Source organism: Bidens hawaiensis, unplaced genomic scaffold (genome assembly GCF_021521415.1).
Source record: "Bidens hawaiensis isolate Kalapana, Puna unplaced genomic scaffold, B.hawaiensis_p1.1 tig00064146_1, whole genome shotgun sequence".
NCBI lineage: Eukaryota > Viridiplantae > Streptophyta > Magnoliopsida > Asterales > Asteraceae > Bidens > Bidens hawaiensis.
In genome coordinates, this window is record NW_027501477.1 from 18,460 (window position 1) to 36,416 (window position 17,957).

At 34.1% G+C, this 17,957-nt stretch overlaps 1 protein-coding gene across 1 annotated transcript; it reads left to right on the forward strand.

The window, feature by feature from the left end:
• Window positions 1–16,276: 16,276 nt before the first annotated feature.
• Window positions 16,277–17,518, forward strand: LOC143604191 (uncharacterized). Its single transcript, XM_077080749.1, has 3 exons — window positions 16,277–16,570; window positions 16,751–16,965; window positions 17,026–17,518. Exons 1-3 carry the CDS (start codon window positions 16,277–16,279, stop codon window positions 17,516–17,518), a joined length of 1,002 nt encoding a protein of 333 aa, XP_076936864.1.
• Window positions 17,519–17,957: the final 439 nt, after the last annotated feature.

Sequence of the window (17,957 nt, forward strand, 5' to 3'; positions counted from 1 at the left end):
ATAAATGACATGAAAAAAATGCGTGTCGTCAGAAAATGTCATTTTTTTAAAACAAAATGTAGGAAGGATGACATACATTTTTGTGTGTCGTATTTTCGACGTCGTAAAAAGTAGTGAAAAAAAAACACCGGAGACGCATTGATTTTGCTTGTCATTAATTGTCATTTTATAATTCAGAATAAAAACACAGTATCTGCCAACAAGAACACACAAAACCCTATCGAAGCTCTGATTGCAAATCGGACGAAGAACCCTAATTCGTCAAATCGATCCTTCGATTGCGAGTTAGAAGCTATGATTTCTTCGATTACGAGTTTGAAGCTCTGATTCCTTCGATTACGTGTTTGAAGCATGCAGAACAAACTCTGATTCGATCGATTACTGCTCTGAAACGCCCAAAACACGAACAAAACCCTAAAAGTGAAGATGTTGCAAAACCATAACATGAACAGATGTAATTATGACAGACGTCTTGTAACGGGTCAAAGTTTTTAAGACTAAAATGAGTTTGCATTAAAATGACTTCTTACCAAAATATTCCCATATATGTGTAAACTTTGTTAAGTTAAAACTTAAAAAAATAATCTCGTAATTATTAGAAGAACTCATGAAATATATCAAATAAGATACCATCATAGCATATATTAACAAACAGACCCACTAAGGTCGAAATAAGGCGATCCCACATTTTAAAAAATTATATTTTATGTATAAATACAATCAACTTTTATTTCCCCTTAATTTTTTAGGCATTGACTCCATATAAAGAACTGATAAAAATTTAAATTCAAAGATTAAAATAGTGGGACGGTTAACATTTTAAAACCTAAGTCTTACCATCTCAAAGTTATTAGATTATGGTAATCCTCCCTAAGCATCGAAATTCGGTTTCACCGTTTCTCAACTTATAAGATACATTAAATATGCTAAACAGGACTATCAAAGCTAGTTGGGCCTACTGACACATCCCAAATCAGATACGCAAACTGTTTATTCTTTTATTATTTTTATATTTTTCTAAAGTTCGAAGAGTTTTTTAACACGATGGTAGCTTCCGGTAATTGTCGACTAATCACTAATCAGAGGCCTACGTAAGAATTTTCATCAAATCGGCCTAACTAGACGGTCAACAACAATCAAAGGCGTTCCTAGACAAGTCTTAATCGGCAAAAAATTTGTGGCAACCCTACAATTTTGGCCAATTTCCGGACAAACATTGTAAATTCTGATGACTTACCACCAGAAGGAGATGAGATGAAAATGAAGAAGGTGGCGAACTAGATGATATATATGCAACGACAGTTTTTAAGTTAAATTTTGAGAAGAACCATCCTATTATGTTAATTTACTTTTACTATATTACATTTCCCACCCTATTAAGTATTAGCTTTTTTTGTTGAAAGCTAAAACTTTTTTTCTTATTTGTTTGCTAGTTATTTTTTTCTTTCCTAAAGCTTAGTTAGTTGCACCCTAGGTATATCAATAGATTTTGGGACCGGAGACCAACTAGGTAAATAAAAGTAGGTAAAACCCCAAAAACACACATAATACTAAACTTATTGCTATCATCTTTATCTTATATTATCTTCCAACATGTACTCGTTTGTCACATTCACGGCAGAATCAGTAAGAAATAATAGCTAGCTTGTGTTAAGTTTCTATTCATCTTCCTAATTCAGTTCTATACTTGGTAATTATATGTTGTTAGTTGAAACCAAAAGCATATTCAAGCATAAGTGGCGTCATGCACTTGTTAAATGCCACGTTTCCAACATGTATTAAAAACAAATGGTTCACAAAACGATACAATATGCACAACCGAGGAATCGAACGTCCCTAAACTCTGGTGTCATGAATTAATTGAACCATATTTTTAAAACATGATGAGTTAGACCTTTAAGTTACAGTTGGCGGAAGAAAAGAAAGTTAGGCTCATTTCGATCAAGAAGTTCGATAGAGTATATATTTTTACTTTTTAGAAATGTTTAAGAGTATTGAAGCTAGGAGTAAAATTCATAAACTGGCCGCAATAAGACAGTAAGACATGGTCTAAATTTGGGCTTTTTTGACCCACACAAAAGCCTATAGTTTATCTAAATGGCCCATACGAGTACCGATTGAAATTTGAATGCCAAAATGCCCAAAATCAAGTTCTAATGTTTTCAACCAATAAATCGTAAAGCAAAGTTATCACTTAGATCTTCAGAAGCTTTATTACCAACATCCATTTTGAATTGGCCATCAAAATGTCAACTGACAACTATGTAAGGTTACTAATGTGTCATATATTTTGGGATACTTGGATCGAGCACACACAACAACCGGGTATTCGGGGTACGAGTGTTATATGTTATATTAAGATCAAAACCTCACATTATACAATACACACTATTGAATATATGCAAATACAAACACTAATAATTGTACTCGAAACAAACTATCGCAGATACGTAATACAACACTAATGCACATATGCATTATATTGTTTTTTTGGTATTTTTGTATATAATATAACACTATTGCACTAATACAATACAAAAAATTGCAGATATGCTATTCAACATTATTGCACATATCAAAATACACACTAGTGCACATATGCAATATAAAAAAGTCGATGTATTGCATATGTGCACTACAACGAGTTTTTTTTTTATTTTTTTTATATTTTTTGAGTAATGGTAACATAATATAAGAATAATCGCAAAAAATGAAAATTTTAAAAAAAATTTAATTAAATTAAAAATATTTCTTTATTAGTTCTCTAGTTCTCTCTTTAAGAAGGAGTTCTCTCTTGATCTTCTCCATATATATATATATAGGGGATGGTTCAGTAGAGAAATTATATTAGTTTGAGAAATGCGAGAAATCAACATGGGCCATTGATTATTTTAATCAATGGTAGATAATGAGAATGGCAAACTAGTAATTAATAATAATATCATTTAATTGGTTTTTAATATGAAAAGGGCATTCTGGGACTTTATATCTAATTTAATCAATCAAACTAATATCTAATTATTAAATGCTCAAAATTTCTTCCTAAACTAAGATAAGCTTTCCTTAAAATTACACTCGTAATAATCTTTCAAAACAAAAGTTCTCAAATCACTAACTGGTTTCCATTATTTATTATGAACGACTTGTTTTATATTATTTTTTTATTTAACAACTCAGTACATAATAATAATTGGTTTCTCACTTCAAATAATTTATACACAAACCTACACACGTTATTCTTTTTTTAATATTATAAAACCATCCACTCGTTGTTCTTAACTTTATTTTTTTTGGGTTAAAAATACATAAATAAGTTAACATTTATTTATGTTGTAGATGCAATAAGTTAGGTAGTGTAAGATGTTAAAAAAAGTACGTATGAAATTTAACAAGATATGTATGTGAATGGATTTGATGATGTGTGGTATTTTGAAATTGTGTAGGTTATTAAAAGAATTTGTATGTTAACACGATAATTTGTGTAGTTTACTATATTTTGAAATGGTGTAGGTTATTAAAAGGATTAGTACGATTTGTGTATGGTAATATGAATATAAGTGTAGGTTATTAGCATGGTATGTGTAGGTTGTTAATATAAACTAATAGGTAGCAATAATAATGAATATGTTTTGAGATTTGTTGAAAAAAATTAATTAGAAATTCTGAATAGTTTTGTGTATGGTAGTGTAGGGTAATTTGAGAAACCATTGCATTAATATTTTGTGTATATCAGCAAAAAAAAATTCACCGCTTGTGTATGGTAAACTGCATACATGTGAAGGTGAGTGTAGGGAAATATGTAAGTGTTTGGGGGTATGCAAACAATAGTTTGTAGTTTGTGTATGGCAATGTAGGATAGTTTGAGAAAGCCGTAAAGTTAAGTGTTTGTGTATAACTACGTTACACTACTTCTCATGTGTGTGGGAATAATGGAGCATGCGGAGTTGATTGTACTAAAAAATTGAAAAAAAAAAGAACATGACCTGATTAGATAGCTATGGACGAATGAATCTAAGATGAAGTTAGTTTATATTCAGTCAACAATATAAAAATTAATAAAGTAAAGAAAATGAAACTTCCAATAACTTTAATACTTACCAAATATAAAAATTGCAATCTTTTACCAATTATACCCTTGTATTTATTTAAATGGAAAAATAAAAAAAAAATCTAATTGGTTGAAAGGATTTCTCCAACTTCTCACACTAATATGATTTTTCCATTGAACTCAACCCTATATATATATATATATATATATATATATATATGGTAAGGATCCTAAGAGAACCATTGGCAAATTGAGAATTTTGAGAACCATTTTAGAGCACTAAAAAAATCTCTAAAAAAATATTTAAAAAATTATAAGACAAAAAAAAAACAAAAATTTTTAAAAAAGTAAAAAAACCAAAATTTTTATATTTTATTCCGGTTTCATTAAAAAAAATGAATTTTTTTATTCATATTATACCTATACACATATGCATACTTTCATTTAATCTCTAGTTTATGTAATGTACACATATGTACATTATCATTTACCTTAAATTATACATATGTGTATAAAAAAACATATATGTACATACTATACATATATGTATAATTTAGCTAAACCGAGAAAAAAAAATTTCGTTTTTTTTTAATTCATACTATACCTATACACATATGCATACTTTCATTTAATCTCTAGTTTACGTAGTGTACACATAAGTACATTATCATTTACTTTAAATTATACATATGTGTATAAAAAACACATGTGTACATATATGTACATATTATACATATATGTATAATTTAGCTAAATCGGGAATTTTTTTTGGTTTCCGTTTTTTTTAGAAACCGGGATGATAAATAAGAATTTTAGTTTTTTTTTACTTTTTTTATTTTTGTGTTTTTTTTTGTTTTATGATTTTTTTATCTTTGGGTTTTTTGTGGTCCAAAATGGTTTTCATTGTTCTCAATTCCCAAAAGGTTCTCACATGATCTTGATCCTTTACATACATACATACATACATACATACATACATACATACTGTGACATTTGAGCCAAAACGAGGTACACCTCAGCTCGTATTTACCGTTTAAGTAAATAAACGCCTTTTGCGTAACAAACGAACGATTAACCGAACAGGTCGGGTTATGACCCAGATATCTCGGGGGCCATTTATAAGTGATATACGATCTATACAAGCTAAAATATTAGAAATATGGCCTTAGTTTGATAGCAAACAAGTTAAACGAAAACATGCTCGTTTAACCACCCGCTATAGATTTAAACGCGAAAGATAGTTACAAACCAAGCATTGTATCATCCGTTAAGCCGAAAAAGACTTACCAAACACTTATTTGAAATGTTTTAAGCGATCCGTGAAAATATTTTTGATTTTTACAAACATATATTATGTTTTTATAATTTTACACAAAACTAGCCGAAAAACACTTGTTTTCGCGCTGTTTAACGCACCCGATAAGTTTTTCGCACCAAAAACCGAACCCGAACTAAATTTGGACCGGGCTTTTCGTATTTGGGCTTGAGAAATCAGAAACTTGGGCCAAAATGGGCCTAAAGGGGGCCCATGATTGTCCGATCGCAATCAGCAGCCCCCCCCCCCTGTTTATTCTTTCACATTTAAACTAGGTTCAAGCCATTTTAACATCATTTCTTGGAAAAATCTGGACACCACTTCTGTTTCAGCCAGAAAACTTCCAAAACCCTAAGGTAAGAGCTTAAATAAGTAGCTTTTGAACTTGTTTAAACTTGTTTAATATCATAAAAACATGTCTTGGTTACTAAAAATCATTCCTAACCGTGTAAAAATCCTAAAAATGGTCCATAAACATGTTTTGATCATACACATGGTAATGAACCTTTTTTGATAGTTTTTTTTGGCCATAAACACGGATTAAAGGGTTGAAACGACGTTTTTACGGTTCAAAAGTTCGTTTTTGTGCACTAGCTGAAACCCTAACTTAAGGGCTGTTATGTTGATGAAATATTTCTTGGTTTGTGATATAGGACTGGTACCTAGCTTTCTTAGAAGCACAAGAACCTGAAAACTTGATTAAAAGGTCGGAAACGAGCCAAACCCGCTAAGGTAATGCCGAAACACTCGCTTACGGGCTATTTAGGTTAAGGTTGTGATGTGCATATTGTTAGGACTTGAAATTTTTCAGGGACATTAGGGATCATGTCAGTGAGTCCCTGTTTAAATTTGGTAATTTTTCGACCATCCGAGAATATTTGGCGAATTTATTACCGAATTGGGACGTTTTCTTTGGGAAAAATAGCTAAAATACTTCAAAAATTATGAAATTTTTCTGGGAACTCAGAATTGATATATTTTGATCACATATGAATTTTGGGATCATTTGGAGAAGTTTAAGGGTATTTTGTTTATTTTCGTTCGTGTGAATTTTTACAGCCGAATTTGGGCCGAAAAGAATATCGCACGAGCTTTTTACATTCTGGAATTGATACAGGTTGTTTTGGGACATGATTTGAGTATTTAGGAATTTTTGTAGAATTTTTGAAAATTGTTTGGGGGTAAACGGACGATTTTCAGGCGAAATATAGCTGATAAAATGAATTTTTATAAATTAATAAATCAGTAAATAAATTCCAGAATTATTTTTATAAAAATCTACATATTTTAATTGACAAGTGGTTAAATTTTCATAATTTAATGATTAACGGTTAATTAATTATGCTAATCTGAATATTAAACAAATTCAGTTTTTATAACAACCGGCAAGTTCGCGACTAGTGAACCTGCGGGAAAAATCAAAACACCAAGAGTGATCAAAAATAATATTTTTGGACTAATTAAGTAAAAACGAACTTTTCTATGAAAAACCTGGACAATCCGGATGGATTGTGCGCGTTTCTTCTCAAATCAAACTGAATAAACGGAAACGGGCCCCGTGGCTAATCCGGGACCCCAGTATGTGATCCTTCTTTATAATTTAATCATTTTATTAACCAATACATTTACCCAAGCTTATTTTCCCATAACTGCTTTCTGAACACGTAAACGAGCAACTTGGCCCAGCTGGGAAAATGAGATCTGAGCCAAGTTCGGTTTTAAGTATTAGACATTGAACAACATCACAACCTAAGCCTATTGCCACTTTCTGGGCGTTGCAGCTACACCCAGATTAGTTATACAGCCCAGTTTAGTATTGAGATTATAATAATATTAAAATATTAATATTATTATAATATTGATTATAGGAACTACTGATAGCGGACTGAACAAACCACGAGTTGATACAGTACCGAATATCCACTAAACCGTGAGTTTCATGACCCCACTTTTAAACTGTTTTACGAACTTTTGGGGTGAAAAGCATGTTTGATTACATATACATACCTGAAACATGTATTGATGTGAATTATCTAAGTGCTAACACACGAAAGTCCCCACGATCACAGTGATTAACTTCGAGCCAGTGGCTTGTGAATAGTACTATTGGTTTGACAAACCCAAACGGAATCGGCCTGGTTGCCGTGTCACATAGCGCCGTTTGCACATGACCATATTTATACAAACAGGCTATGTAGTGTTAGACATAGCTACCGGGGCATATTGTGGGCGGAAAGGGGCCACAGTGGTTGATTGAGCGTGGGAAATGGAGGCACGCAGCACGAACAGTCCAGGCTTCACTGTAGCTTAGCATAATTACATAACATACATCATTTACATACATACATACTTGTTTCATAATTACAAGTATTGACTTGTGAATACTCATTACTGATTTCTTGAAACTCGTGAAACTCACCAACTCTAGTAGTTGATCCGTTTTAAACTGCTTTTCAGGTGTACTTAAATTGGAATGATTTGGTGACCTGTTACTTGCCTGAAGTGTGTGGTTGATGCTACGTGAATAGAAGCAAGGGCGATATTAGTAAGAATGTATAGTTAACGAACTAGTTTTGATTGTATCACCTAGACTGTAAAACAATGATAGAACAAAGAAATGTAATATATTGTAAATTAGTTTGTAATGTTTCTTTATAAACAATGTGATGATACTAGAGGTGTCTGTTACATTCCCGTTTTACGCTTCCACATTGTGCTAGTCGGGGTGTGACACATACATACATACATACATACATACATATATAGGAGGATCAAGAGAAAACTTAAAAACTCATAAAAAATTATTTTTAATTAAAATTAAAAAATTATTTTCAAATTTCTGTTTTTGTCATTATTCTTATATTTTCTTACCATTAACTCGAAAAAAATATAAAAAAAAAAAGAAAAAAAACCGCTCTAATGCACATACGTATTACCGTACGAAACCGTTGTATTACACATGCGTATTACTATGTACTTTTAAGTTCAATAGTGTTTAATTGGATACAATCAATATTTGTGTATTGTATATGTGTAGTAGTGTTGTATTATATGCAAAAATAATAATAATAATAATAATAATAAAATAAAAGTCGATGTAGTGCACATGTGCGTTAAAGTTGTATTACACATACGCACTCATGTGTATTCGATGTGTGTATTAGTCTTATATTGCATATATACAATAGTGTGTATTAAATATGTGCAATAGTGTTGTATTCTATGCAATACAACACTTTTACATATATGCAATGCACACTATTACACATGTGTACTACACCGACGAGGTTACCGACAAGATTTTTTTTTTTTGGAACCAATAACAACATATAAGAATAATGGAAAAAAAAGAAACTTCAAAAAAATTTTAAAAAACAAAGTTAAAAATAATTTTTTTAGGAGTTTTTAAGTTTTCTCTTTAAGAGGAGTTTTCACTTGATCTTACCCATATATATATATATAAAGGATCCAATACAATTATCCTTTATCGTACATTACGTACGCAACACTTCTTTCAGAAACCCTAAATCACAATTACACTCATCTGCCCGTCCCTCACCCTCAATCCGTCTCCACCACCACTCGCCGGCATCATCACGCCTCCTTCACCCTCACCACTTCAATTGAATTGAATTGAATTGAAATACACCATTTGTAGAACTTTAAATACGTTCCAGATTTGTTCACATGATACAATCGATGATTAAATCAATGGTCGATTGATGATTTCTTGATGATTACGAGATTATATGAAGTGATTTTAGTGTTCAATTTCATGTTACAGATAGTTAATTTCATATATGAACTTCTGAATGTTTAAAGGTTTGTCTAGAACGTTTAATTTCATATCTGAGCTCTGATTAGGGTTCTGAACTTCTAAACTATTTGTTCTGAACTTCTAAACTTTATGTTCTGAACTTCTAAAATTGAACGTTTAAAGGTGTTCGTTTTGGTCAGAACATTTAATTTTGTTTAGAATGTTTAAAGGTGTTCGTTTTTTGTCAGGACGCTTAACTTGAACGTTTAAAGGTCTTCGTTTTGGTCAGAACGTTTTAGTGTCTTCGGTTTTGTTCAGAACGTTTGAACATAATACTTTGAACCGTAATTAGAGCTCAATAGAGTATAGTATTATGCAATTTCTGCACATCAATTTGATTGATTAAATCATCATTTTTTGATCAATTTTGAAAATTCTTGATGTTCAACGACGTTTCATTTGATTTTGGTTTTTGACTTTAGAGATTTTATACTTTAAGCTCTTATTAGGGTTTAGAAATTGGGTGAGATAGAGCGATGAGTTCACAACTTGGATTAGAATGGATTTGTAATCGATGAATGTGATTATGAACTAGTTTGGTTATTTACAAAACTGTCACCACGTGTTTTTTAATCCAGCGGCCTAGAAGATAGCGTACGTAATGTACGATATGCCATTATTGTACGATAACCCACCCCTATATATATATTAAAAACTATTTTTTCACATACTCACTAAATCAAGTATTCATCAACTTTGAATATGAATCACATATTTCTAACTTTTTTCTTATTTTGCTTCACTTGGTATGCATAAAGCTTTTTGCACTTTAGAGAGGTTTAATATCTAAGCAAGGCATATGATCTTTGTTCCATATATTGAACATATTTCTAAATACATTATCACAAAGTTTGTACTTTAACATGCAACTCCTCAAAGATCTCTAACCTTTTAAAGTTATAAACAGATAAAATTTTCTTACTTTTAGTAGTCACTAGATGTCTTTGGTGTCAAAAATTTTGTAAATAGTCTATCGATTACAATTGTGTAGTTTTGTTATAGATTCGAATCATGTGCCACGAACTATAAGACAAAGCGTACGTCCACCATCAGTTTAACCATTAGCACACCAGCGGGCCGCAACACGTGGGTACAAAATCTTGTTCTTAATAATACTCAAACATATAATAAAAAAAACTTTATGCATCCATTGATGTAGATGCCGTGCTCTAATAAAAAAAACAATTATTTTAATTCACTTAAATACCTATAACTAGTACGAGTAAGTAAGGTCGTCTCCACAGGAAATTAGGGCAAGTAGAACTCATCATTTAAACTAATTAATTATGTGGACAAATCATGCCAAGCAATTTTAAGTGATGATTTTAAAAACATGATTACTTTTACAGTTGTTAACAATTATGAGAAAAGTGATTCACTTCAGGTTCAGGTAATGTGATGACCGACTAATCACAATTCTGATAACTTGATTGCGCAATAATTACTAGACCTAATAGTTTGGCTGTGATGACAAACGATACCCTTACCTTGTTGACACAACTGAACTTGATCTACCCAATTACTAGTTTAAATTATGAAAATCAATTAGGTTGCAATGACAAGTGATTATTGGTTCAATGACACAACAACCTAGTCCTAAATGTTAATGAACACAACCAGATAAGTGATGCAAGATTCAATAATTGAAGATATAAAATGTTTAAACAATCAATTAATAAGTCAAACAACATAAAATTACAAAAGTTAATCAAGTTCTTAATCATTAAAGCACATGAAATCTGATCAAAGTTAATTTACACAGAAACCCTAGACTAAAGTGAACACGAAAGTTTTAGCCTAATATTGACATTACAATTGACTCGCTTATCTAATGAAAGGATGAAAGCATGTGATGAATTGATGAATCGGAAGCTTCGGGATGGTGTAAAATCTCCCTAAGGTATGTCTCTGGCTGCTCGAATAGAAGATACCTCGAATAGGGCTAAAAAATTAATTTTATAAGATTTAGGTTTAATTTTTCGTTTTAGCTCCCTTCACGTAGCGCAAAGTGATTGCATACTGATCCTTCACGTAGCGTGAAGGACAAATACTCAGGCCCTAATTTGGCTTGCTAACGTAGAGCGAAACCTTTCTTTATGGCTCCTTCGCGTCGCGCAAAGGACAAACTTGAAAAACCAAATTTTGCATTTTCTTGATTTCTTCATTGGGAAGCGTGCCAATCTAACTCCGGTCTTTTAAGCCTTCATTCCAAGCTCGTAACTTACCCCGAAAAGCATCCTTAGCATTCAATGACCTGAAACACATGCTTAAAGTACTAATTTTCACACTATTATTAAACTAAAACTAAGCAATAAATGTAATAATTTATATAGAATACACCCGACCATCATCCATCATTAACTCTAACAATCATCTTATAACAATAAATCAACCTTTTAGTTTATACTTTAAGAGTATCTTCTTTATCTTTAAATTCTTTGTTCAATTCACCCGTTAAAGCTCTCGGTTTTCCATACTTAATCGTCGTCCATATGTGAAATCAAGAATATAATATATCAAGCACCTTAACTCACATAATAAAAGATTAAAAACATAAACAAACGATAATCATATAACAACGAATCATCCTCAACATGTTATAATGGCACTTTTATCATGATTTAAGACATTTGAAATCATCATCAGATCATAAAGGTGACAGCATTAAGAAGCTTGTCAACATTCAACAACATCATGTATGTATAATTATGTATGCTGAATCTTCACCTCGGTTTCCATAACCAACTCTTTATTTGCAATCTCCAATTTGTTTTTCTTCTTTAACAACCCAGGAATTATGTTAGTTGAACTTGAACACACCTTTGGATCAAACCAGCCAATCCATTGACATTTTGATCCCTGTTATACCATTGAAGTAAGTAAGGTTGCGAAAAAAAAGAAGTAATTCACACAAAAAAATAAATAAATAAAAAACTTACCTCATCTGAACAACCATAGAACCTACGCCCGGGATTTTTTAGCGTCCATGATGTTCTTAAAACTGCTGGTTTATCATGAAAACAAAAGACGTTATTAGGGTCAGGAGAAAACCGACTCATCAACGAGGAAGAAGACATAGTTATAGTACCAATATAGGTATGAGTTTGGGGTGGAGGTTGGAGTTTTTAATTGGTGAAGGTATGAGTTTTATAGACGAGAGATTGGGGTTTATTAGTCTTTTACTTTTTAGAAAATAAAAATTAAAAAAATATTTTATAAATAAATAACAATTATGTTTCTTCACTACTTGTTAAAAAAATAATTGTTTTGTTTTTAAATTAAATAAAAGATTTTACAAACTAACTAATTTCTTTCACACTGTTTCAAAAAAAAAAAATAATTGCTTTCACCGGTACTTATACTTCCCTAATCTTATTAGTTTCCAAAAGCTAGCGTTCTTAATTCACAGCAGAAGACGGTTCCATAACCAGCTCATTGTTGTAGACTAAGGTAGACATTATTTATTCTTTATTTCTTCTAAACATAGATTAATCACCAGTGGTCCATCCTCGTTCCTTAATTTTGTATCAGTTCTCTGTTCTCAGTTTTTTAATATTTGCTTCATATGAAGAAATGGTGGAGTATGACTAAAAGTTTAGATGATTAAACTAATTGAATGTGTGCCTTAGTTTTATTTTGTCTAAAAAAATTATTAAACTTTTGGTTTTGAGCAAAAAAAACAGAGAAAAAGGAAGAAAGAAATGCTTAAAACTGGTTATGATGTGGGGTATGTGTGCATGTCTCCATGTTAGGATTTCTCAGTTTTTTTCTATTAGTTAGTTAAGTTTTTTCCTCCCATATTATTGTGTAATTAACTAAAAATTTTCATAATCGGATATGGGTTTCGGATTACTTACACCTGACTTAAACCCGATCCATTGTCATCCCCTAGTATAATACTACAAAACTTTTTGACACCAGATTGATAGGTTGGTTTGGATTGGGGTAGCAAAATGAAATGTGAAATGCTTAAGAGTCAGAATATCCTAGTAACTTAATTCAATTGAGATAAAACTGCTTGTTGTGAAGTGGCTGTTAGCTTGTTATGAACTGAAGCGGACCAGAACTAAATCGTTAGCTTGTTATGAACTGAACCAGACCAGAACCAAATTGTTAGCTTGTTATGAACTGAACCGGACACCCGAACAGTGAAACCAAGCCGGACCCTAACCAAACCGTTAATAATAGTTCGGTTTGGTTCGATTTTAATTTTCAACTGTTCAGTTTATGTAGTTATGTTTTTTCAAATGGTATACTTTTAAAAAAACATATAACTAATTTTGTTTATGTAACTTACAATTTAGCATATTACTAACTGATTGTTTCTCTAAAGTTAAAATTAATAACTTCAACTTTAATCTAATTTTTTTATGTAACTTATAAATTAGCAGATTACTATGTCGGACGATGAAGGTTTGGACGATGATATAACGTTTAATATACATTAATCCCTTGTACATTTTATTTATTATTTTATTAGTTTTGTTCGGTTTTAAGCAAGATTTGTATACTACTAACACGGTTTTATGTTTTAGGTTTCGGGTTTTAAATTGTGGTGAAAAGAGGACGAAAAATGAGCGAAAACAAGCTGAACCAGAGAACCGAAGGATCAGGAAACAAACCGGACCGACCAGAAATAGAACCGGAAAGGCTAGACCGGCAGGCCCCCCTATTCACGCCGGAGCGCCGCGCGGCGGGCCCTTTCTAGAAGTTTCCAGCTTTTTTAGCCGACTTTCGTATTTTTGGACTCCTGTTGCCTATTTAAAGACCCCTAAACTCACCCTTAAAGATACCAAAGTTCCAGACGAATTTGGTTAGTTCCGAGGCGTACGAGATCAGCTTTTGGCAGATTTGGAGTTGAAGAATCATCCGGTGGTGCGCGCATTAGTTGAAGACAAAGAACACGGGTTTTATCTTTTGTTTCTTTCGTTTTCATTTATTTACCGCCATGAATTCTTCTTTGTTTGTTTTGTTTAAACTTGAGATGTTAGGCTAAATTGCATGAACTACTTAGGCTTATGATGAACCTACTTTGATGTTTTGATTTGACTTTGGGATTGTTTATCGTTATGGTGTTTATGGTTTATGAAAAGATTTATTTATAATTAATTGATGCATATGAATGCTTAGGATTGTTTGATGATTTTTATTTCATAGTTTTCCTTAATTATTGTTTGTCATATGATAGGATTGATATTAGGTCAATTACTTTGTGTTTTTGATTATTTTATAATTGATGTCATGATAAGGTCATAGGAATAATATTGTCAAATAAACCTAAGTGTGCTGCTAACCTAAAATCTGTAACGTGCTAGGTTATTGATAAGTCTTTACTATTTAATCTTGCTAGATTTAGTTCTTCGTAAGGAGTCCGTCTAGGGTTGATTATTATTATTGTTTATCAAATCAATTAAATATAGTAAATTGCCTTTGATTTACGCGTTGTAAGGTAGGATTTCGTATAAAGGAACTAAATTATAATTAATTAGGTGACCGTAAGGGAACTTGATTTTTAACACTGGTGTGCGTTAGAACTTGTTAGAAATCCATAGGTGTCTCTTGAGAAGGGTTAGGGGTCCTGTTTAGGTTTTCTTTTAAGTGTCTATTTTACGATCCTAGTCCATATCTTCGTTCGCACGGACCACCGTTGGATTGTTTTGGACCCACTCCGTTAAAGTCCAAGGCAAGCTCATCATCGTCTGAAAAGCAACCGATCACCATAGATACTTCACCGAAATCATCACCCGCAAGCTTTTGAAGGGTTCCATGGAGATCACTCACCCATCATCGCTCCTGAGATTGATAACCCTAACTCATGGCAGATTCCATCCTACGTTATGACCAACAACACCCAATACCACTAGTTTCATGACCGTGAAGATGAAGATGCATCGGCACACATCAACCGTCTGACTCGTGTGTTCAAAACATTCAATTTACAAGGTGCTGATGAGGATGCGATCTTCCTTCACTTGTTCTCGTTTACACTTTTGGGTCATGCTGCCACTTGGCTCGATTCGCAACCTGCTGGAGCATTCACCACATGGGAGGCGCTTCACAATGCATTCATCAAGAAGTACTTTCCACCTGCTAAGGCCTCTTTCCTCTGTGATCAGATCCACTCCTTTCACATGGAGCCGGATGAGGCATATTACCAAGCTTGGGAGCGTTTTCAGAATTTGCTATCCCGTTGTTTAAAACATGGTCTCACACCTTGGGCCCTTGTTGAGAAGTTTTACAATGGGCTTACTTATGAGGCTCAAGCGAGGTTTGACACAGCTGCTGGGGGCAATCTGATGGACAAGAAGAATGTGACGAGTGTAACGAGATATTTGAAAGTTACGCGCAATCGGAATACGCAAAGAAGCCACGAGGCGGGAATTCCAATCCCATCACCAGTACATCCTCATCAGCTCGAGGTGTACACCAGGTTAATCTGGATACTGGTATGGCTGCTGCTTTGGAGAATCTTACCTGAGATATAAAAGAGTTAAAAGCGAAGGTGGATAAGTGTGAGATGTGTAGGGTAGTCATAGTACGCTAGAGTGTCCGTTGATGAATAATCAAGATGTTGATTTTGTGGCTGGCCAGAACAGGTTCCCTAATGCTTATAACAACAATAATCAGAACTGGAACAACTACAAGAATCAGAACTAGAGTCAAAACCAAGGGCAAGGCAACTCAAATTGTCGTCCGGCTGGTGGGCCACCTGGTTTCCAAGCTCCCTATAATCGAAATCAAGGTCAGTATAACAGTGGAAGTTCTAATGAGCAAAGTTCGGGTAAAGGGAAAGATTCGAGTGGTGGCATGGAAGATTGGAAGAAATGATGTAGCAAATCCTTAGCAAAGATCAAGTCACTCAAAAGACACTTGCAGATCATGATCTGCTTTTGAAGAATCAACAATAAGCTATGCTCGACATGCAACGGACCATTGGTGATATTGCCCGACAATTGAATGAAAGACCCCAGGACAGTTTTCATGTTCTACTCAACAGAATCCGGCCGCTCAAATAAAGGCGATTACTACTCGTAGCGGCGGGGTTTTAGGCCCCGAGGTGTGAAGGAATGAGGTTGAAGCGGAAGATGAGGAGGTGATGGATGAAGAGATCGAGATGGTAGTACCGGGAAAAGTGCAGAACACCACACCAGTTGCACCGCCATTAGTGAAGAAGCCGGTTGAAGTCCAGCCATCACCTGTGATTGACCACTCTCGTATCCTGTTTCCCGCTTGCGCAAAACACCAGAAATACACGCGGGAGTATGGGCATTTTCTTGATATGTTCCAACAGTTGAAGATTAATCTCCCATTCATTGAAGCCCTCCAACACATGCTGAAGTACGCCAAGTTTCTGAAAGACCTGTTGAAGAGGAAGGATAGGTTGGGGGAGGTGTCATCGATTCCCTTTATGGGAGATTGTTCGGCAGTAGTGTTGAACCGCATGCCCAAGAAGTTGTCAGATCCGGGTGTGTTTACGATTCCATGTTTGTTTGGTAGTGATGTGATGAGCCATGCATTGGCGGATTTGGGTGCGAGTATTAATTTGATGCCGTATTCTTTGTACGAGAAGTTGGAGTTAGGCGAGCTTACATCGACTCGCATGTCTTTATCGTTGGCTGATCATTGGGTTAAGTATCCGCGAGGTATTATCGAGAATTTGTTAGTGAAAGTGGATAAGTTTGTGTTCCCGGTGGATTTTGTGGTACTCGATATGGAGGCTGACGAGAAGGTCCCCATTATTCTTGGTCGTCCGTTCTTACGTAATGCAAAAGCAATTATCGATGTGTATGATGGGAAGATCACACATCGGGTTGGTGATGAGAATGTTACTTATGATGTTGCGAGGTCGATGAAGCATCCAAGTGATCAAGATGATTCCAGTGGTCCATGCCACTCGGTTTGTTTTATTAACTCGTTTATTGCAGGTATTGATAGTTGCTTCGATTATATTTGTGGTGCGGATCTCGTGGGAAGTAATGGTTTGGTTGATTGTGATGATGTGGGTGAGGATGCGTCGTGTGAGAACGATTCGGTTTGTGATGAGTTGGATGAGATTTCTGGTTTGCCCGAGATGATAGAGGTGAATGAGATCAGTTGTGAGAGTGAGGCGGGTTCCGAGGAAAAACCCGCTCCGTTGGAGTTGAAAGTACTCCCGTCAAACTTGGAGTATGCGTATCTTGATGAGGACTCGAACTTGCCCGTTATTATGTCATCCAAGCTGAAGGAAGAACAAAAGACGAAGTTGATAGACGTGTTGAAGTTACATGAGAGGGCGATTGCATGGAGATTGTCCGATATTCATGTATTAGTCCCGCTTATTGCACGCACCGGATTTTAATGGAGGATGAGTACAAACCGGTGGTGCAACCACAAAGACGTCTCAATCCAAATATGCAAGAGGTGGTAAAGAAGAAGGTATTGAAGTTGATGGATGCCGGGATGATCTACCCGATTTCCGATTCTCCATGGGTCAGCCAGACCCAAGTTGTTCCGAAGAAAGAAGGTATGACTGTGGTGATGAATGAGAAGAATGAGCTTATCCCTTCACGTACGGTTACTGGTTGGCGTGTGTGTATTGATTATCGACGATTGAATGATGCCACCTGAAAGGACCATTTCCCGTTGCCGTTTATTGATCAGATGTTGGAGCGTTTGGCAGGTCAGCAGTTTTATTGTTTTCTTGATGGTTTTTCGGGTTATTTTCAAATCCCCATTGCACCAGAAGACCAGGAGAATACGAATTTTAAATGTCCGTAAGGCACGTTTGCGTACCGTCG

What these genes read in the sequence shown, in the direction of transcription:
- LOC143604191 (XM_077080749.1), top strand. Translation starts at nt 16,277, where the DNA reads ATGGATGAAGAGATCGAGATGGTAGTACCGGGAAAAGTGCAGAACACC. An exon ending in GGAAGGATAGGTTGGGGGAG is followed by an intron (nt 16,571 to 16,750) that starts GTGTCATCGATT and finishes TTGTACGAGAAG; the next exon opens with TTGGAGTTAGGCGAGCTTAC. An exon ending in GCAAAAGCAATTATCGATGT is followed by an intron (nt 16,966 to 17,025) that starts GTATGATGGGAA and finishes TGATGTTGCGAG; the next exon opens with GTCGATGAAGCATCCAAGTG.